Source organism: Macaca fascicularis, chromosome 17, assembly GCF_037993035.2.
Source record: "Macaca fascicularis isolate 582-1 chromosome 17, T2T-MFA8v1.1".
NCBI lineage: Eukaryota > Metazoa > Chordata > Mammalia > Primates > Cercopithecidae > Macaca > Macaca fascicularis.
In genome coordinates this window covers 60,629,159-60,651,589 of record NC_088391.1, presented here as the reverse complement: position 1 = coordinate 60,651,589, position 22,431 = coordinate 60,629,159, and the positions used below count along the sequence as shown (strand labels likewise).

General features: G+C 35.4%; 1 protein-coding gene across 2 annotated transcripts in view; it reads left to right on the top strand.

Annotated features, from left to right (window-relative positions):
* Positions 1–22,431, top strand: part of KLHL1 (kelch like family member 1) — a 449,152-nt gene that overhangs the window by 335,560 nt on the left and 91,161 nt on the right. The window contains exon 7 of one of the 2 annotated variants that reach the window (XM_005585986.4): positions 21,652–21,876. The exons of the other annotated variant lie outside the window; for it this stretch is intronic. Coding sequence (XP_005586043.1) covers positions 21,652–21,876 — 225 coding nt within the window. The remainder of the gene's footprint in view (positions 1–21,651; positions 21,877–22,431) is intronic. 2 annotated transcript variants of the gene reach the window in all.

Here is a 22,431-nt window from a genome sequence, read left to right as displayed (position 1 = left end):
ACAGAGTGAGATTCTATCTCAAAAAAAGATTAAAAAAAAGACATAAATAAATTATTATGACCAATGAACATTTGCTAAGCTTTTTTATTTTCATTTTCTCCTAATAATTTATAATTTATGGATATTTTTAAAGCAGAGTTTGTCAAACTATGGCCATATCTAGCCTACCATTTGTTTTGTATGGTTTATGTACTAAGAATAGTTTGTACATTATAACGATTGGAAAAAAAATTTCATAATGCATTTTTTATGTTTTAAAATTCAAATTTTAATATTCATAAACTTTCATTGGGTTTCACCTATTCGTTTACCTGTTGTCTATGGCTGCTTTCACTCTGCAGCGGTCATATGGTTGCAAGAAAGAAATACACAAGATGATCCACAAAGCCTATGACTTTTACTATTGCCCTTTCCAAAAAAAAAAAAAAAAAAGAGTTTTAGTACTCTTCTTAAAGAAGAAAATAAATCTCTACTGTATTTTTCTTGGAAATTTCTAGTGCCAAATGTCACATTTGTTTGACCCAAATGTAATTTAGCAGCAGCTGGAGTGGGCAGTTTCTGTGCAAGTTCACAATGTCACACCACGGGCAACCTCCTGTTCTACCTACTTTTCTACCTAAGAGCATTCTTTGAGGTATTCAGAGCAAGCTCAGCCTGCATGTCCCTTGAACAGGCATCCCAGTAGTGGGAGTAAAGGATGAGGCTGAATCTCCAGAGGCAGTTCTCAACTAACTTGGTATGAAAGTCTGTGATGCTATTCAAATTTCACTGTTAGTATTATCACTTTCCCTTTTTATACTACACTTACGTCTCTGTTGGCCAATTTCAATTATCCTTTTTATGTTTTGTAAAATGATAGCGAGCTTATCACTTGGAGACAGAGAGTAAACATAAAAGCCTGTGCATGAACTTGCTAATGATCACCTTCAGACTTTGACAGAATTGACACGATGAATTATTGATGGTGCTGTGCATCTGTTAAGTAATGACTTGTGGACTGAAGAGTTAGTAGTAAAATGTGTGCGTAATGTAATTACTCACAGTGAATATATTATGATAACCAATAGGTGAACCCTGTTATTGGGGGACTGGTGCTACTTAACTAAACCATAAGTAACTGAAATTCATGTATATCAGAACAAAGTGAGGACTATCTGTGTCTGAGGAGACAATATAAAATTGCACAGTTTGATACAGAGAAATAGAACTGGAATGGCAGGGTATGGGGTTGGTGGGTCCTCAAGATCCTACTTAATAGGTACAAGCCCATGAAAGAGCAGCCCTCTTTTGATTTGGCTAAAGGGGAATCCAGATTCTTAGATGGACTGCTCTCTTCTTGACACAGGAAAACAATGTCAAATGAACTTTCCTACATACTGAATGACAGCTGGCAAGCAGAGAGCCCTCTGGCTTTGACAAAGGAATTTATAACAGATTATTTCATTCTAAAGTAAGAGTAAACCAAGTAAAAAGCTGAGACTCTCAAACTGATCTTTGGAGCCAAAGCAGAGAAAATAATAATAAAATTTAATTATCACATTGTTCTGTTTATCACTTTATACTTGATAGCTATGAACAAAAAGCAGAGCCTAGGTAAAAGAAATCATAAGCATGCTCATGGCATGTTAAGGCAACAGTAGCAATCGTCAGTCCTTTAGGTACGGATTAACGGAGTGGACAAGTGAAGAAGAACTAAAAGTCTCTTATTTCTACTTTTATTTTTTTGCATCACCTCCTTGTTGAATGATGACTTACAGCCATAGGTCAATTACTGATTTTGATTAACAGGCAGGTGTCTGTTCAGATAGCACTAAATCTTTCATGTGAACTCAAAGCAAATGTTCTCAGTGTGCCTCATAATAAGAATGCTGGGAAGGTGATGAAGAAAAATATAAGCAAGTGAGAAACTTTAATTCTTAAGTATAAAATAAAAGCTTAATTTCCCAGAGATTTTCTATTGAATCATTTTACTATGGAGAGTGTATTATAGTCTTTTAATGTTTCATGCATGCCTCGAGTTTTCATATAATTTAAATTAATAAATTATATAACTTTAAGGATTAAACTTCTGATATCTTTCTCTTTGTATTCAAAGGACTTGGCCAGATCATTTATCCTGAATTAATCTCATCATTCTTTGCATTATTATCAGTATTGTTGCAAGGCAAAAATGGAAAATGAGATATTTTGACCTTATTTTTACTCTCTTGGCTTGAACTGGACAAGCTACACTATCAGGAACTTTTAAAGAACAGCCTTTCATACAGCAGTTCTGTAACTGGATAATTTTTGCAGCATTTAATTAATAGTAATCATCCTATGGCTTTGAGAAAGAAAATGATTCACTTCCAATTCTCTGTCAGAGAAACCTGACCATTTGCAATTAGATTGGAGAAATAACATTAAAATACTCTATGACTTTTTCTGAAGAAAAGCAATATAATAAAAGAAGCATATATATATATATATGCTATATATATATATATATATATATAGGCGTGTGTGTGTGTATATATATATATTTATATATTTGCCCTTTTGAGTACTGCCCTACTTGATGTTTGCCTCAGTGACTACATTCAGTCACTTTGGTTCCACTTCAACACTTTTTCTTTGAACTTGTAGTATGTCACTGGAGATTATTTGTTCAAGGTCATTAGTTTGCACACAACTATAGAAACAACTCAAAACTATGAATAAAATCATGTCAGCCAAAGCTCAGTTCCATTTCACACACAAAGAATTTTCTTCTGAATTAGATAGTCACTTACTGTCTTGCTGAGGGATATTGTAGAGGAGAACCATACTTCCCCAAGCATCCCAAGGGAATAACTAAATTAAGATAGGGTATCTGCATTTGTATCCATCTTTAGAATTTAAAAGGATGCCTATGAGTTAAGTTAAATTCTTATTTATGTCACCCCTGTGAGTGTTTGGACGAGAGACTTCCAGCCCCCAGAAGCCAAGTTCTTTATCGGAGAATAAAATAAGGCTGTCAGACGAAAAGTGAAGTTTTCTTTTACAGCCTTATCTTCACTATAAAGAGACAAATCTTAGTGACTAATTCAGCTGTAAATACTTCTGGGGACTCTGCTGAGGGTGGTTCAGAGTAAAACGTATGGGTCAAATATTTCTAAATTCAGACCAATAGCTTTATTTTTCCTCGTAATAGAGGATTTGAACCTCATGATTGTGCATTCTGTAGATCTTTCTAGGAATGGAGACTGTATGAATGCAGACTGAATAAAAAAATCATGTGTTATGATAAAAGGCCTACCATAATTATAAATTCTTGAGTACTCAGTACATTCTTTTTGATCAATCTTCCTGTGAATGTACAGCAAATGAAAATAAACATATCTTTCCTTCACACTAAATCTCCCTTAGTAGATTCATGGGGTAATAAGTCTCAGTGTGTTTTGTATATATTTCATGAATAAGTGATCTTAATTCTCCAGTGTGTGGCTATTCTCTGGAAAAGAGAAAGAGTCTCCCTAGGGCAAAATTAAATTACTTCTATGATACAGACTTGCAGAGAATAAGTAAAAGATTCAGAGATAAATAGAAGTCACCTAATGTGGCACTAATGTAATCCTGCATTTTGAAATGAGTAAATCTCAATGAATCACAGAAAGGCTTCAATTAGAATAATTTAGTGAGGTCAGGTGCTCATTTATGAAAAAGGAAAACATGTATTTTTTACAGGCTTATAGTTTAGGTGGAGATCACTGGAACCTCATATTCTTTTACTATATGTCTATAAAGACATTTTATGACTTCTCTTTTCGCCATATAATCAGGAATACTAGAACCGAATTGTCATGATTGCCATCTTTTTCTTTCATTCCAGTATCTACATTTTCAACAACAGCTAGAAAAATTCACATATTATATGCAAGATCTTTACTGGGGCATAGGGCATTTTAATAACATAAATAGCAAGGGCTTGCTTATTTTTGGCAAATGATGTTAGTTATAAAAATAAATATTTTATTTGAAAATGTCAAGTAGCATGACTTTATGTTCAGTAAGCATTTTTAAGATGAAAACGTAAAATAGTCTCACAATAATATTTTAATATGAAGAGTGCTCATTTGTTGTAAAGCTTTTTTTATTATTTTTATTTTTATTTTTTATTTTTCTGAGATGGAGCCTCGCTTTGTTGCCCAGACTGGAGTGCAGTGGCGCGATCTTGGCCCACTGCAATCTCCGCCTCCTGGGTTCAAGCGATTCTGCTGCCTCAGCCTCCAGAATAGCTGGGACTGCAGGCATGTGCCACCACTCTCGGCTAGTTTTTGAATTTTGTTGTAAAGTTTTTAAAATATGAGCTCTTAGGCCGGGCGCGGTAGCTCAAGCCTGTAATCCCAGCACTTTGGGAGGCCGAGACGGGCGGATCACGAGGTCAGGAGATCGAGACCATCCTGGGTAACACAGTGAAACCCCGTCTCTACTAAAAATACAAAAAAACTTAGCCGGGCGAGGTGGCAGGCGCCTGTAGTCCCAGCTACTCGGGAGGCTGAGGCAGGAGAATGGCGTGAACCCGGGAGGCGGAGCTTGCAGTGAGCTGAGATCCGGCCACTGCACTCCAGCCTGGGTGACAGAATGAGACTCCGTCTCAAAAAAAAATAAAAATAATAATAAATAAATAAATAAATAAATAAATAAATAAATAAATAAAATATGAGCTCTTTGCCATAAAAAGGTAGCTAACTAATAATGATAGAAATTATAAGTTTAAGTTTTGGTTTACCTTTTTAAAAGTCTCTTTGTTGTGACATCATTACTAGCAACAAAAGCTGCTTTTAAAAATAATGAACTAGAACTTTAATTATAGCACTAAGAAATATTTATGGTACAATATTTAAAATAGGTAGTTACATATAAAAAAAATTCAACTTCCAGGCCAGGCATGGTGACTGTAATCTCAGCACTTTAGGAGGCCCAGATGGGTGGATCATTTCAGACCAGCAGTTCAAGAACAGCCTGGTCAACATGGTGAAACCCCATCTCTATTAAAGGAAAAAAAAAAAAAAAAAAAAAAAGCCAGACACGGCAGCCCATGCCTGTAATACCAGCTACTCAGGAGGCTGAGGCAGAAGAATCAATTGAGCCTGGGAGGCGGAGATTGCAGTGAGACAAGATTGGGCTACTGCACTCCAGCCTGGGTGACAGAGGGAGACTGTCTTAAAGAAAAAAAGTTATCCATTCTCTAAATTTACTATGTACTTAATTGCATTCACACACAGCCGCCCTAAAATGTTGCATTGATTTAATGTTAACCAGCTGATTTAGATGTGAACATCAAAATTATACATCTTCTAAATCTACTGAAAATCTGTAAAATTATTTAATTATTAGGAAAGCCTAAGTGAATTTTCTGATATTTACCTATTGCATTCACATTAATTCCCTGCTTATGCATTAGCATATTTTTTTTATTTTGATGTTTCTATTTTTCTTCTTGATTAATATGTTTTATATACCAACAAAATATAGCCTTTTCATATTTCTTAAAAGGTATAGTTCATTTGTTTATCTTTCAGTGTTTTGTTTCTCTATTTGTATATTTTTGATGTAAATATATTTTATATTCAGATGGTTGGTGATTATATATTTATTAAAATGTACCTTATAACTTCTGGATTTTGTGGCTTTCCCTCACAAATCTTTCATAGTGGGCCCACCTAGAAGTAAAAGTTAATCATCTACTTTTTAATATTCTAGTTCATTTACAGCTTTTAAAAAATTTTTAGATTCAACAGGTACATGTGCAGGTTTGTTGCGTGGGTATATTGCATGATGCTGAGGTTTAGACTTCTGATGATCCCATTGCCCCAAAAGTAAACATAGTACCTGATGGATGATAGTTTTTCAACACTTTCCCACTTTTCTCCTTCCCCAGTTTTGGAATCCCCAGTGTTACTTGTTTCCAATTTTCTGTCCTTTTGTACCCAGTGTTTACCTCCCACTTATGAGTGAGAACATGTGGTATTTGGTTTTCTGTTTATGTGATAATTTGCTTAGGATAATTGCCTACAGCTGCATCAAGGTTGCTGCAAACGGCAGGATTTCATTCTTTATTATGGCTGCATAGTATTCCATGGTGTATATATATACCACATTTTCTTTATTCAATCAACCACTGGTTGGCACCTGGGTTGATTACATGTCTTTGCTATTGTGAATAGTGCTGCAGTGCAGTGAATAGTGCTGCAGTAAACATATGAGTGCAGGTGTCATTTTGGTAGAATGATTTCTTTTCCTTCGGGTATAAACCCAGTAATGGGATTGCTTGGTGGAATACTAATTCTGTTTTTAGTTCTTTGAGAAATGTCTTCACTGTTTTCTGTAAGGACTAAAGTTATTTGCATTCTCTCCAACAGTATATAAGGAATCTCTACTCTTCACAATCTTGTCAATATGTTATTTTTGACTTATTTTATTTTTTAAATTTTATTTATTTATTTATTTATTTATTTATTTATTTATTTATTTTGAGATGGAGTCTCACTCTGTCACCCAGGCTGGAGTGCAGTGGCACGATCTCGGCTCACTGCAAGCTCCGCCTCCTGGGTTCACGCCATTCTCTTGCCTCAGCCTCCCGAGTAGCTGGGACTACATACGCCCGCCACCACGCCCAGCTAATTTTTTTTGTATTTTAGTAGAATGTTAGTCAGAATGGTCTCGATCTCCTGACCTTGTGATCCGCCCGTCTCAGCTTCCCAAAGTGCTGGGATTACAGGGGCAAGCCACCATGCCCGGCCTTATTTTATTTTATTTTTTAAAGACGGAGGCTCACTCTTTTGCCGGGCTGGAGTGCAGTGGTGCACACTCGGCTCACTGCAACCTCCACCTCCTGGGTTCAAGCAATTCTCCTGCCTCAGCCTCCCAAGTAGCCGCCCAGCTAATTTTTGTATTTTTAGTAGAGACGGGGTTTCACCATGTTAGCCAGGATGGTCTTGATCTCTTGACTCGACCTGCCTTGGCCTCCCAAATTGTTGGGATTACAGGCATGAGTCACCACACCCAGCCTTTTTTAACTTTTTAATAATAGCCATTCTGACTGGTGTGAGCTGGTATCTCATTGTGAGTTTGATTTTCATCTCTCTGATGATTAGTAATGTTGAGTATTTTTTTAATGTTTCTTTGGCACGTGTATGTCTTCTGTGAGATGTATCTGTTCATGTCCTTTGCTCACTTTTTAATTTTACTTGTTGATTTTTTTAAGTATCTTAAAGATTCTGGATGTTAGTCTTTTGTCAGAAGCATAGTTTGCAAATATTTTCTCCATTCTATAGGTTGTCTGTTTACTCTGTTGATAGTTTCTTCTGCTTTGCCAAAGCTCTTCAGTTTAATTAGCTCCCAATTGTCAATTTTTGTTTTGGTTTCATTTGCTTTTCAGGACATAGTAATACATTATTTGCCAATTATTGGCAAATGTCTAGAAGGGTGTTTTATAGGCATTGTTCTATGTTTTTTATGGTTTTAGGTCTTACATTTAAGTTTTTAGTCCATCTTGAGTTAATTTTTGTACGTGTGGAGAGGTAGGAGTGCAATTTCATTCTTCTGCATATGGTAAGCTTGTGTTCCCAAAACCATTTATTGAACAGCATATTCTTTACCTATTATTTTTTTAGTTGTCATTGTCAAAGATCAGTTGGCTGTAGATGTGTGGTCTCTATTCTTTTCCATTTGTCTGTGTGTTGATATTTGTACTAGTGCCATGCTGTTTCGGTTACTGTAGCCTTATAGTATAATTTGAAATCTTTTTGCTTAGGATTTCTTTGGATGCTTGGACTCTTTTTTGGTTCCATATTAATTTTAGAAAAGTTCTTCTAAGTCTGTGAAAAACAACATTGGAAAGTTGATAGGAATAGAGTTAAATCTGTAGATTGCTTTGAGCAGTATGGACATTTTAATGATATTGATTCTTCCAATCCATGATCATGGAATGCTTTTCTATTTGTTTGTGTCATCTATGATTTCTTTCAGAAGTGTTTTGTAGTTCTTATAGATATCTTTCATCTCATTGATTAGACTTATTCCTAGGTATTTTATTTTTTGTGTATATTGTAAATGAAATTGGATTATTGATTCTGTTCTCACATTGAACATTATTTGTATATAGAAATGCCACTTATTCTTGTACATTGATTCTGTATCCTGAAATTTTGCCACAGCTGTTTATCAAGCGTAGGGTCTTTTGATAGAATCTTCATGGTTTTGTAGGCATACAATCATATCAGTCAAGAGAGATAATATGAGTTTTTTTCCCTACTTGGATGTCTTTTATTTCTGTATCTTGCCTAACTGCACAAGCCAGGACTTCCAATATTGTTGAATAGAGGATTTATAGTGAACATCCTTGTCTTGTTCCAGGTTTTAGGCAGAATACTTTAAGGTTTTGCATATTCAGTATGGTGTTGACTGTGTATTTGTCTTAGATGGCTCTTATTATTTTGAGATATATTCCTTCAATGTCTAGTTTGTTTAGGATTGTTATCAGGAAGGGATGCTGGATTTTATCTAATCTTTTTTTTTTTTTGTATCTATTATGTTGACCATATGGTTATTTTTTTTAATTCTGTTTATGTGGAGAATTACATTTATTGATATGCATATGTTAAATTATCCTTGTATCCCAGCAATAAAACCTATTCGATTGTGATGAATTAACTTTTGAGTCTGGTGCTAGATTCAGATTTGTGAGTATTTTGTTGAGGATTTTTGTGTCTATGCTCCTCAGGGGTATTAGCTTGTGGTTTTGTTGCTCTTGCTGTTGTATCTTTGCCAAATTTTGCTATCAGGATGACCTGAGTTTCCTAAAATGAGTTAGGGAGGAGGCCCTCCTCCTTGATTTTTTTGGAATTGTTTCAGTAAGATTGGCACCAACTCTTCTTTGTATGTCTTGTAGAATTCTGCTGTGAATCCATCTGGTATAGGGCTTTTTTTTTTTGGTTTGATAGATGTCTTAATACTGATTCAATTTCATTACTTACTAGTCTGTTCTGGATTAATGTTTTTTCCTAACTCAGTCTCAGGATGTAGTGTTTCCAAGAATTTATCTATTTCGTATAGATTTTCTCATTTGTGTGCATAGAGGTGTACAAAGCACTCTCTGAGGAGCCTTTGTATTCATGTGGAATTGGTTGTGATGTCAACTTTGTCGTTTCTGACTGTGTTTGTTAGTATCTTCCCTCTTTTTTTTCTGTTAACCAACTTTTAGTTTCATTGATTCTTTGTACAGTTCAATTTCATTCAGTTGTTTTCTAATTTTAATTATTTCTTTTATTCTGCTAGCTTTGTTTAGTTTGTTGTTGTTTTTCTAGTTCCTTTAGATGTTCGGTTAGGTTGCTAATTTCAGATCTTTCTGTTTTCTTGACGTAGATGTTCAACACTATAAACTTTGATGTTAATATTGCTTTTGCCACACCTCAGAGGTTGTGTAATGTTGTCTCTATTTTCATTTATTTTTTAGAACAATTAATTTCTCTCCTAATTTGTTTTTTCAACCAGAAGTCATTCAGGGGCAAGTTGTTTAGTATACAGGTATTTGCATGGTTTGAGAACTTCTCCCAGTATTTATTTCTATTTTTATTCCACTGTGAGCCAAGAAGATGCTTCATATAATTAAAATTTGTTTTTAATTGATTAATACTTGCTTTATGGCTAAGCATGTGGTAAATTTTAGCATATGTTTCATTTGAAAACAAGAGAAATATATATTCTGTGGCTGTTGGTTAGAGTATTCTGTAAATGTTTATTAAGTTCAATTGTTCAAGTGTTGAATTTAGGTCCAGAATTTCTTCGTTAGTTTTCTGCCTCAACGATCTGTCTAATGCTATCAGTAAGATGTTACAGTCTGCCACTATTACTATGTGGCTGTCAAAATCTTTTCTTAGGTCTACAATTAATTGTTTTATAAATCTGGGCACTTTAATGTTGGGGGCATATATATTTAGAGTAACTGCGTCTTCTCCTTAAATTGAACCCTTTATCATTATCTAATGCCCTTCATTTTCCTTTTTTCCGTTGTTAAACTCTATTTTATCTGATAAAATAATAGGGATCCTGCTCTTCTTTTTTTTTTTTTCCTTTTCTTTTTCCATTTGCATGATAAATCTTTCTTTATCCCTTTACTTTGAGCCTATGGGTCTCTTTACACATGAGATGGGTCTCTGGAAGACAGTGGAAGGAAAGGTCTTGTTTTTTTTGTTTTGTTTTTAAAATCCAATTTACCTCTCTGTGTCTTTTAAATTGAGTATTTAGGCTGTTTATGTTCAATGTTGATATTGATATTTGAGATTTTATCCTTGTCATGTTGTTAGCTAGTTGCTTTGTAGTCTCAGTTGTGTAGTTGCTTTGTAGGGTATTTGGGCTATGTGCTTTTGTGGTAGCAAGTGTAATTCTTGCATTTCCATGTCTAGAATTCCCTTAAGCATCTCTCATAGAGCCAGTCTGGTGCTGATGAGTTCTCTTATTGATTCCTTGACTGGGAACGACTTTATCTCTCCTTTATTTATGAAGCTTTGTTTGGGAGAATATGAAATTCTTGGCCAGCATTTCTGTGCCTTAAGAATGCTAAAAATGGGCCCTCGATATCTTTTGACTTGTAAGATTGTTGTTAGTCTGACAGGTTTCCCTTTATAGGTAATGTGACTCTTTTTCTTAGTTGCCTTCAATAATTTTTTCTTTTGCATTGACCTTGCATAGTCTGATGACTATGTGCCTTGGGACTTATATTCTTGGATAGTATCTCGCAGGAGTTCTCTGGATTTCTTGCATTTTCATGTCTGCCTCTTCAGGAAGATTGGGGAAACATTACTGCGTTATATCCTCAAATATGTCTTCCAAGTTGCTTGCTTCCTCTTCTCTCTCAGGTACGCTAATATCGTAGATTTTGTTGTTTTACATGATCCCACATTTCTTGAAGTATTTGGTCATGTTTTGAAATTCTTTTTATTTTATTTTTGTCTAACTAGGTTGATTTAAAGGATTAGTCTTTGATCTCTGAAATTCTTTTTTCTGCTTGGTCTAGCCTGCTGTTAAGGCTTCCAACTGTATTTTGAAATTTTTGTAGTGAACTTTTTAATTGCAGAAAATCTGTTTGATTCTTTCCAATACAACTATGTCATCTTTTACATTTTGAATTGTTTTCTAGCTTCTTAGTGTTGAATTTCAACTTTCTCTCAGATCTTATTGAGTCTTTTTGCCATCCGTATTCCGAATTCTATATCTGTCATTACAGACATTTCATTCTGGTTAGGATTCATTGCTTGGAAGCTACTGAAATCCTCGGGAGGTGACAAAACAGTGACTTTTTGTATTGCTGGAGTTTTTGTGCTGGTTGTTTCTCTTCTGAGAGCTGACACTTCGTATTTTGTTTTAAATTTGCTAACATTTGGATGTATCTTCTTGATTTTTTATCCTATTTTTTACCTGGGGGGTATGGCTGTGGCATATATGGTATTTCATTTATTGACTTCATTTCTGGCTGCTTTCAGAGTGCCAGACCTCTGTAGGGGTTCCTTAGTTGCAGAAATGTTTGTGTAGTGGCTTTCTAAGACGTTGTTGGTTGTAGTAATATAATTTTGTCTGGTGATGTAATTCAGGCTACAGTCTACTAGGTGGTCCTTAAGAGTAAGAGGCAATAGGTAGCAGTGGGAGCAAAAGCAACAGAGAAGGAAGGAAAGTACCCTCCCTCCGGATATGTTCGCCTTTAGTCAGGGTAGAGCTGCTAAAGAAGCCCAAGAAACCGTCTCTTTCAGCCCACACTTCCTGGGTCCAGAGGGAAAAACCACTACTGAGTCTGCAGCAGTACACTGAGGTGGGGTGTAGGGGGAAAGAGGTGACACGCTTTCCATATCTATTCCTGGGCTTCGGTGGTATTCCCTTCAGCAGCTGGTGTTATACTTGCATTTTCATTAACTCATGGCAGACGCTGAGTGGCTGCACTCCATCCTCCCTTAGGGACAAACCACACAAAGGTTTCGATCTCCAGGAGAGTGGCATCTACCTCCCTCTTATTCTTCGCAGCTAAGGAGCACTGTCCCCCAAGTGACCAAAAGAGCAGACTGGGACACCCAGCAATGACCCACACAGACAGATTTCAGGCTCCAAAGCTGCCCTGGGTGCAGTCTTGCCATCTGCAAGAAACCTCCGCTTCGGCAACATTCCTCACACTCCAATCCTGTAATGGGAGAGAGTCTAATTCCAGTGCCAACTGCTGGAGCACTCTCCACGCCCACCACTCATTGCAGCTCTGAAAGTCCTTCTCCCCATTCTAGAACAAGCTCTCCAGTCTCTTTAGTCTTGAAAATAAAATGCCTGCCATTGCCAGCAGTCACCAAATAACATCTCTACACACTCAGAATGGTGTCAGGTGTGGGATTATAATTGGAGAGAGTGGGGTCCCTCTCAGGTGAGCTACATGACGAGTGTGGTTTGCTCGTGTCTCAGTCTAACAACAGCAGTCTAGAAGGTGGTCCTGAAGAGTAAGAGGCAGTAGGTAGTGGTGGGAGCAGAAGCAACAGAGAAGGGAGAAAAGCACCCTCCCTGCAGAGCAGTGGATATTGTCCTAGGCATACCTAGGATGGCCTTATTTCCCTGTCCCTTTTTAGCTAGGCAGCAGCTCCTGCCATATCATCCTAAGCTCAGGCCAAGGGTGGGCTTGGTCCAGCATTAAACTCTCTAAATGTTACCTTAGGCCTGGAGAGGGCAGGGCACCATCCAACCAAGCAGTGTGAAAAGAAGCCCATGGGGAGTACAGTCCAATTACAACTGGGTCTCTCATCAGTCCCTTGCAGAGCAGTGAGTATTGTCCTAGATATGCATGGGATGACATGGTTTATCTGTCAGTCCTTGGTCAGGTGACAGTTGTGCTCATGTCAGCCTGAACTCAGGCCAAAGGCAAGGCTCAGCCCAGTATTAAACTCTCAAAATGACATATTGGGACTGGAACTAGAGAAGGTCGGAGCACCACCAAGGCATGTAGCATGAACTGTGGAGTGTATGGTCCACTTGCGTCTTAAACTGATCAGCAACTTGTAGCAGATTGGCAAGTACCCTACCAGAGGTTGCCTGGGTGTGCTTATTTGCCCCTGTTCCTCCTTGGATCATTGCAGTGGCTGTAGCCATGTCCGTAGGTCCCCAGTATCTGCACTCTCAAAATGGCTTCCCACTGAGATTACTCCAGGCTCAAATACCTCTGAGTTTCTGTGTGGGTTCCCTTTCTGGAGCAACATTTCTGGGAATCTTCAGGCAGCTCCATATATCAGGCATGAGGCCCTAGTGGTTGGTCAGGGGTTTCTCCCATGGCCCAGATTGTTAAAGCTGATTTCTGAGCTCTGTGGGTTTCTATCTTACTGTTTCCCCACATCCAGGATCTCAGCTGGTTTGCAGCTCTCAGTCTGTTCCTAGCTGGGTAAGCTGCCTGGAACACTATCTTTACTTACTTCTGGCACTTCCCGTCTCTTCTCTGATGAATCCAAGTGTTCTCTCCTAGATGACCTGTAGAGTGTGAGTATGTACTTATTACTCTGGTTCGTCTCTGTGGAGGAGGTACGTGCTACTTGAGTCTAGTCAGCTGTCTTGATCTGTAGTTCTCTTAAGGGTTTATAAGACTGTGACTCTTATTCTAGAAGTTAACTTAAACTCTGTCTTGGTTAATATATGTGAACCCAGAGAACAGAAACAAACATTTATCAAGTTCTGTGGCCATGTGAGCTGTGCTTGAGTAATCAATTCATCTAAAATTCATTCTGGTATAAGAAATAAGACAGGAATCAAGATTTACTTATTTTTCTCAAAAGAATAACAAATTATCTTAGTTTTTTATATAATAAGATGTTTTCCATTGATGTGTATAACCACTTTTATTACATTAAAAATACTCATATGTATTAGGGTTATTTCTGGCTTTTGTTCATTCATTAATGTAGCTATTCTTCTTCATCAGTAATTTGGTTTAAAGAAACCTCTATAGTTATATACTTTTTAATATCTGGTAGGGTTTTTTCCCCGTGAGCATCCTATAAGAAATTGTCTGGTTTTAAAGAATTTACTTCCTAATATTATACAGTTGAATTTCCAAAGAAATATCAGTATAATTTTATAAATTCCTTGTACAAATATCATTATTATTAATATATTAAATGTTTTATACTAATAAATTATGCAATAATATTCAGAATCAGTGTAGTTTAGGTTTTTTTTTTTTTTTTTTTCATTAATTCAACAAGCATGTCTCAACAGAATTTTAGTGCTGTTTTGTTTTTGGTTTTGGTTTTTTTCATCTAGAGCTGGCACTTACCTTGCTAATTTTATTTTTAGATCATTTGCTCTTAATGGTGCTACCTTAAATAGGTTATTATCTTCTTTCTACTCTCTAAATGGTTTTAATTTTTATTTAAATATTGTATTGACTTGTATTCTGCTTTTCTGATTTGCCTACTTCTGGAAGGGTTTTATTTTTTCTAAGATTTTAAAGGTATTAATTATTAGCTATTAAGGTGAACTATTACATGTAATACATACAATAGAAATGTGTTCTATATTCTTGGTTTCCTTGGTTATGAGCCAAGAATTAGACTTATTTTTGTACTTCCTCATATCAATGAGATTAGTTTAATAGCAAGCAAAATGCTGGATTTTCAAAATTTATAGATCTACTTCAACATCTAGCATTAAGTTTAATGATAAACTTCAATTTGTATTTCTACACATAACTACATGTTGCTCTATTAATATTTTATCAGGGATTGTTATGGAATATTTTGGTTCCTTGTTTGGCACATTTGGAATTATTATGATGATTTAGAAATGTTTTCAAAGCCACTCTTATATAACAAATTACTTAGAAAATGAAGACTTTTATTTGTGCTGGAAAAACATTTCGCCTGCAATGATACATTTTATATAAGTATAAAAATGTTATACTAAAGCTTTATTTTTCATAGAAATATGAATACATGAAAGTTAATGAAATGCATATACTATAAGACATTGAAAAAATAAGTAATTCTTTATAATTATATTTTTTAAAGCTTGAAGTCTCATGTTTTATGGGTCATTAAAAAATGTTTTATTTTAAAGTATTCCAAAATGCTTCTCACTATTTACTGCTTTTTAAAAGACAAGACATCAAGCATAACAACTTTTTCCTAATGATTTGATGGCATCAAGGTCACCAAAGTGTTAGGCCAAGCTGTCTTTTAGGTATTATATAATATGGGTTTTATCATTTGTTGCTGTTGTTTAATAACCGTAAGTGATTGTTCTATTTAAGTCGATGCATTCTTTTCTCCTGGTTATTTTCTCACTGCCACACATTGCTGCTTTAAATTGTCTTAAATCATTCGGCTTTATGGGTTTGTAAAATGGCTTTGAAGTCCAGTTATTAATATTACACTGAAATTGCAGTTAAAGCATTGTGAGAGCAGGTAAAGACCTCTCTGGTGAGTTGAATAAGAGAGCGTTATCTTCTTTTTAGGAACTTTTTGTCATATCTCTTTTGTCAGTTCATAAAACTTTTTACCACTGAATTCTGTGCTGTATGCTTGCAAGATAAATGAGGCTGCTATTTGCTTGAATTATAGATATAGGCACAAATTCTGCTGTCTGTATTGCCAAACTATAGTGTACAAACATTAATTACTATTTCCCCCATAAAAAAATTGTATTTGTCTATATAAGTGAATAGCTCCAGAGAGACCCAGAACTGTACTTTGGATAACATCTGGACCATTTTTTCTCAGTTTTATATTTTGAGAAAGGAGTCTACTGTTTGTTTTGTCGTGAGGAAAGTAGTTGTGTATTTGTATTATATATAATATCTTCTGGTTAATTTATTGAACTTGAAAAACCAATGCTTTATAAATTGTAAAAATGCACATTTGAAAGAATTGTACTGTACTGCTGCTGTAACAAATTACCACAGACAAAGTGGCTTAAAACAACTGCCATCTATTACTTCAGAGTTCTGTAGGTTCGACGCCTGGGGTGGCATGTCTGAATTCTCTGCTCAAGATCACAAAAGGCTGAAATCAAGGTGTTAGCTAGGCTGTACTCTCATCTGGAGCTCTTCCAAATTTATTCTGATTGTTGACGCAATGTATTTCGTTGTGGTTGTAGAACTGAGGTACTGTTTTCTTGCTGGCTGTCAGGTCAGAATCACTCTCAGCTTCTAGAGACCACTTGCATTCCTTCTTATATGGCCCATCTTCAAGCCAGGAATGGTAAGCCAAGTCCTACTCATGCTTCAAATTCTCTGATTTTCCCTTCTACCACTAACTGGAGAAAGCTCTCCTTCCCCTTCTACCACTAGGGTGAAAAATCTCTCACTTTCAGGGGATCACATCATCAGGGTCAATGAGATATTATTCCTATTGTAAAGTCAGCAATGCTTTATAGCATGGCAGTTCATGGACTGATAATTCAACACAAGCACAGGTTCTGGAAAATAGGTCATGCAATCTCAGGAAGGGGAATTTTTAAACTTCTACCCACTGCATATATTAATTGCAATTAACTCTTTCTATATCTGGGATAAAGTTACAAAAAGAAGTGTTTCTCAGAGTGGGCTCTAGAGCCAGCTTAATATTGTGGATGTACCAGATGTTAACTGAGAGACACTGTGCAAGTGATTACAGTTTTCTGCGATTTGTTTTTTATTACGTAATATTGACACAATAATATGCATCTCATCAGGCTTTTATAAAATGAAATATACTAATGTAGGTAAAGCCCTTAGAGCAAAGGAAATACTCACTAAATATTATTTATTAATATCTTATTCATAAACTCCCTACACCAAACACCTTTACTCAATATTTAAGAAGAATATTTCAATTAAAATATGCACAAAGTATCAAGTAGCTCTTAATAATATATGCATCATGAATTCTCTTGGTTTTATGAATGCTTCTATTTAAGGCTAATCGAGTGAAGTAAGGGGAATGGAGAATGAACAAGGGAACATGTAATTGGTTATGATTGATTAGTTGTAAATGCAATTGCATTCAGATCAGCCTTATGAATACTTTTTATAGAAAATGATCAATGGACATTTCAGGAATTATTTCTAATAACTCAATATCAAAATTTGATATTACTATAAATGCTATACACCTAGCCCTTAACTGGCATATAGTCTATAACAATTTATCAAGTTTATAAAATTGCACATAACTATATCATATATAGTCTTATATCAAATAGAAAAATTCCTAATATTATTTCAGATTTCTATATATCATGAATGAGATCCACCTTTGAATTACGTAAGTACATTAGGTTAAGAGACTTTACAGATCCTTTTAGATTTTAATAAATTATAGTATACATTTTACGAAATATTATTACTATACAAAAGCTCACAGAATGACAACATAATTTCCTACTAAAGTTAATGCAACCTTAACATGTTTGTAATGGCAGCGGTCTTGAGTTTAAGAGGAAAAACAATGAGGATATAACCACTCCTAATCATAGTTCTCTATGGCAGATGTGGCCATGTGTTTGTTTCAATGTACTTAAACATTATTTAAATCAGTCATATATGCTTATTGTTTGGAGATTGCACATTTTAAAAATCTAGATTTCTGCCTCTTCTTCATAAGTCAAAAAAACCTGGCAATACTAAGCCAGAATTTCTAATGGCAACAACAAAGTGGCAATTGTTATTTTTCAGTGGAGTGGGCATTCTTCAGTTAACATAAATGGTCAGGACTCTGTCATGCCTGCGGTCACACATTTCATTATATTTTTAATAAATTTATGGGGTATATATGTGCAATTTTGTTACATTCACGGATCGCATTGTGGTCCAGTCAGGGCTTTAGGTAGTCATCACCTGAATAATGTATACTCTATGCACAGAGTAATTTGCCTTCACCTTGTAGGTATTTGAGATACCAGTGATGGTTTCATTAACAGAGTAACCCCAAAGTAATTATGTCTTAAAGTAAACTTTCCTTTTGAATCCCTTCCAAGTTTATTACATACCACTGCAGCAGTCCACTCTAACTTGTCGTCTGTTTGTAATCTATATTATGATAAATATTGCTTCTGCTCTAAGGGACAACAAAGGGCTAAAATTACTCAAAACTGGCTTTCCGTTTTCTTCTGACTCAGAAAATAGCCAGGGGAATACATACACTCTTATAAACAAAAGAAAACAACAAAACTCACAAATTGATAAACTAATAATAATAATAGAATTAGGAGGCTTAGATAGACAGCTAATAAAGTATGTTGGTTAGGAAATTCTATAAAGGATATTAATATTAATAATAATTTCCATTTAAAAAGAGAAAGCATACCCTAATTTGATTCTTCTTAAAAACAAGATAAAGCATTTACAATACCTGCTGACATTTGAATAAGAAAATCAATTATATTGGCTAGTATGAGTAAGTTCTACAAATGTAAAAGATCCTTTTACATTTTGTATTGCTTAACTTTATATAACTAAGCAAGATTGAAGACTGAAGTATAAATAGGCCTTGGTTTCTGAGGTAAGCTGAATAATGCACCTCCCCCTCAGAAAAATGTCCATATCCTAAACCCTGGAACCTGTGAATATGTTATGCTACACAGCAAGACTGAGATAAAGCTTGTGAAGGAATTAAAGTGGTTAACCAGCTGAATTTAACCTAAACAGATTGTTCTACATTATGTCTGATTAAATTGGTATGAGCCCAATGTAATCACAAGGGTCAATGTCAGAGAAATGCAATGTTGCTGACTTTGGGGATAGAAGATGGAGCAACAAGGAATGTGGTGGCCTCTAGAATAGTGGTCCCCAATCTTTTGGGCACTAGGGACTAGTTTGGTGGAAGAACATTTTTCCATGGACAAGGGTAGGGGAGTGGTTGGTTTTGGGGTGAAACTGTTCCGCCTCAGGTCATCAGGCATTAGATTCTCATACAGTATGAACAACCTAGATCCCTCCAATGCACAGTTCACAGTAGGGTTTGTGATTCTATGAGAATCTAATGCCACGGCTGGTCTGACAGAAGATGGAGCTCAGGGTGCTGCTCACTTCCTGCTGTCCATCCTGGTTCCCAACAGACCACGGGCCACTACTTGTCCACGTCCTGGATGTTGGGGACCCCTGTTCTAGAAGATGGAAAAGGCAAGAGAACTGATTTTCTCCTGGAACCTCCAGAAAGGAATGGAGTCCTGGCAGCATTTTGATTTTAGTGCAGAAAGAACCATTTCAGATTTCTGACCTCCTGAACTGTAAGATAACAAATCTGTGTTATTTGTCACTAAATTGGAAATATTTTTAACAGTAGCCATAGGAAATTAATATAAATTCTAATTTGAAAAATGAAGATGGAAACGAGCTCCTATTTCTGCTGTAGCTACTAGGATAAGTGAGTAGGTCACTTTTGAAGATTGAAGTTACAGGAACAACTGTAAAGTTTAAAAATTCTGTCATGTATTGAGATTTCAGACAAATCTAGTTTATTTGAATGAGGCTTTGAAATCCAAATCAATTCCTGAGTTTTCCTTTTTGAATTGCAACTCCTTTGGTTGCTCAGAAGTCTTAATTTCACTCATTCCTATTTCCTCTGAGGAGGGTAACTGGACCTCAAATTCCCTGCAAAGGTTTTCAGCAAGGCTTTGGAGGCTATGGGAATTATAATTGTTCAAATACTTTCTTCCTTGTCCACTCATACCAGAAAATATGAGCATAATGAGATTGTGTTAATTAGGGTTAGATTACATTCTTCTGCTCCCGTTGGTCAAATATAGTCACAAGAGACAGATATCTGTGTAACCCCCCCTTTTTTTTCTTTATCTTTATGCAACTGAGTCTTACTCTGTTGCCCAAGCTGGAGTGCCGTGGCATGATCTCAGCTCACTGCAACCTCTGCCTCCCAGGATCAAGGGATTCTCTTGTCTCAGCCTCCCAAGTAGCTGAGACTACAGGCATGAGCCACCATGCCCGGCTATTTTTTTATTTTATTTTATTTATTTATTTATTTATTTATTTATTTTTTTTTTTTTTTGTATTTTTAGTAGAGATGGGGTTTCAACAGAGTTCAAGGCCAGGCGGGTCTCAATCTCCTGACCTCAGATGATATACCTTCCTCGGCCTCCCAAAGTGCTGGATTTATAGTCATGAGCCACACTCCAGGCCATCTGTGTATAACTCTTAATTTTTAGTTATGCATTCATATAATATCAAAGTTATCAAGCTTTGAAAATCCAGATGACTTTGAAGTTATTCGAATATGTAGTTTGCTTTAGAATTTTGATTCAAAGGCAAATGAATAAAACATTCAATATTCAATATAATAAATATGTTAAAATATAAAATAAATATATTTGTTTAAAATATTATACATGTTAATAAACAGTATTGAATAACTTTTGTGAAAGTTGCAATTTATTTTTATCTAACAATAACAATAATTTCCTAATACTTCAAAATTAGTTGTATATTTAAATGAACCTATATTTTTAGCAATATCAGAAAGCAGATGTGACATATCTAATTATTGCTATTACCTTTAAGTAAAAATTGTCATAAATTGTATCATTTTTACTTTAATTAGCAAAACTTCTGTTACGAAGGTGTTTGTGTTCATTTAGTTCATTACTAGCTAGGTTCTGAAGAGTAAATGAGTCCCCAGAGGAATATATTCCCTAGATTTGCAAACTTTTATTACAGATAAAATAGATCATCAGTGCTTAAGTGAAAGTACACAAGAATGTTAATTTCCTTTGTAGAAATGTTTCATGATCGAAGGTGTAATATTGGTGAAGGTGAGTCTGAATATTAAGTCAAACACTACATCAAGATCAGTGTTTGTCAGCTTATATTATATCATATAAACATTTGGGAGCTTGTTCTACACAGCCATTTTTAATGAGAATTGGGTAATTAAACCCATTAAAACAAATCTCACCATCAATTTAGCTGCTTCTTTCAATTTCTATTTTATTAGTCAGAGTTATTGTATTTCTCAAACTTATATGTAAAAAGCTTTTAGGAAATATAAACTATATTATTTAGAATCCTAACATGATTGTTCAGGACAGAAGATCATTTTGTAAAATTCTATTAAGCTATTCCCCAGATTATTTTTTAAAAGCTGGTTTAAAAAGCATAGCAAATATTTGCTTATATATCTTACACTTGACTTTTAAAACTTTCAGTTATTTAAGGCATATGACAAATTTAAAGAAAAATATGGTAATATTTTATTGAATTAACTTTCAGAAATTATACAAATAACATACATAACTTATTTATTTAAAAGGCTTTCATAAATATTTTTCAAGCAGGGATTATGTTACATTTTTTAATGACAAAAGTGATAGAGGGAAGTTGTAAAATCCACTGACAGAACTGGGTCATGCTCACCAATGTTTCTACCGAATCAATAGTTTAGCATGAGACCATTATGTAAGTCAAACAAGAGGAACATTTGTGTCTATTTTGATCATTCATGCCTGCCAAGAAGAGAAAATAAAGTAGTTGAATTACTACTCCTTTTGTTTTTCTGTCACTTCTTTGTTTTTTTAAAAAAATGAATGTGACAAGAGTGTTTTTATGTCTTAATTTGTACCCTGCTTTGGCAGGCTGTTTGTTGGATTTATAGCAATTGGTGACTTTTTGATTTTATGTTTTATTAGGAGCTACAACTATAGAGAAATATGATCTGAGAACAAATTTGTGGATCCAGGCAGGGATGATGAACGGCAGAAGGTTGCAGTTTGGTGTGGCTGTTATTGATGACAAACTCTTTGTAATTGGAGGTCGAGATGGCTTAAAGACATTGAACACTGTTGAATGTTACAATCCCAAAACCAAGACATGGACTGTCTTACCACCAATGTCAACACATAGACATGGTCTAGGTAAGATCTCTTACTTTATTGATATTACATTTAGAAACATGTTATTGATAATGTAAGCATATGATAAAATATATATTATTGATGCCTGTCCTAGTAAATTTGTGTTGCCATAAAGGGATACGTGAGACTGGATAATTTACATAGAAAAATTTCTTGGCTCATGATTCTTCCAGCTGGAATATTGGGCCTTTAGTGAAAATTTCAAGTTTCCACTCATGACAGAAGGCAAAGGGAGGTCATGTATTCAGAGATCACGTGGTTACACAGGAAGCAAGAGAGATGGGAGCAGGTGTCAGGCTCTTTTTAGCAACCAGCTCTTGAGGGAACTAATAGAACATGACCTCATTGCCGTAAGGACAGCACCAAGCCATTCATGAGGGGTCTGCTCCCGTGATCCAAACATCTCGCAGTAGGCACCGCCTCCAACACTGGAGATCAAATTTCAACATGAGTTTTGGGGAGACAAGCATCCAAACTATGACAATGTCATCAATTATCATTATCTTTAAGTAAATTATGGGCTTATTTGAAGCATATTTTTTATTTAAATTTCTT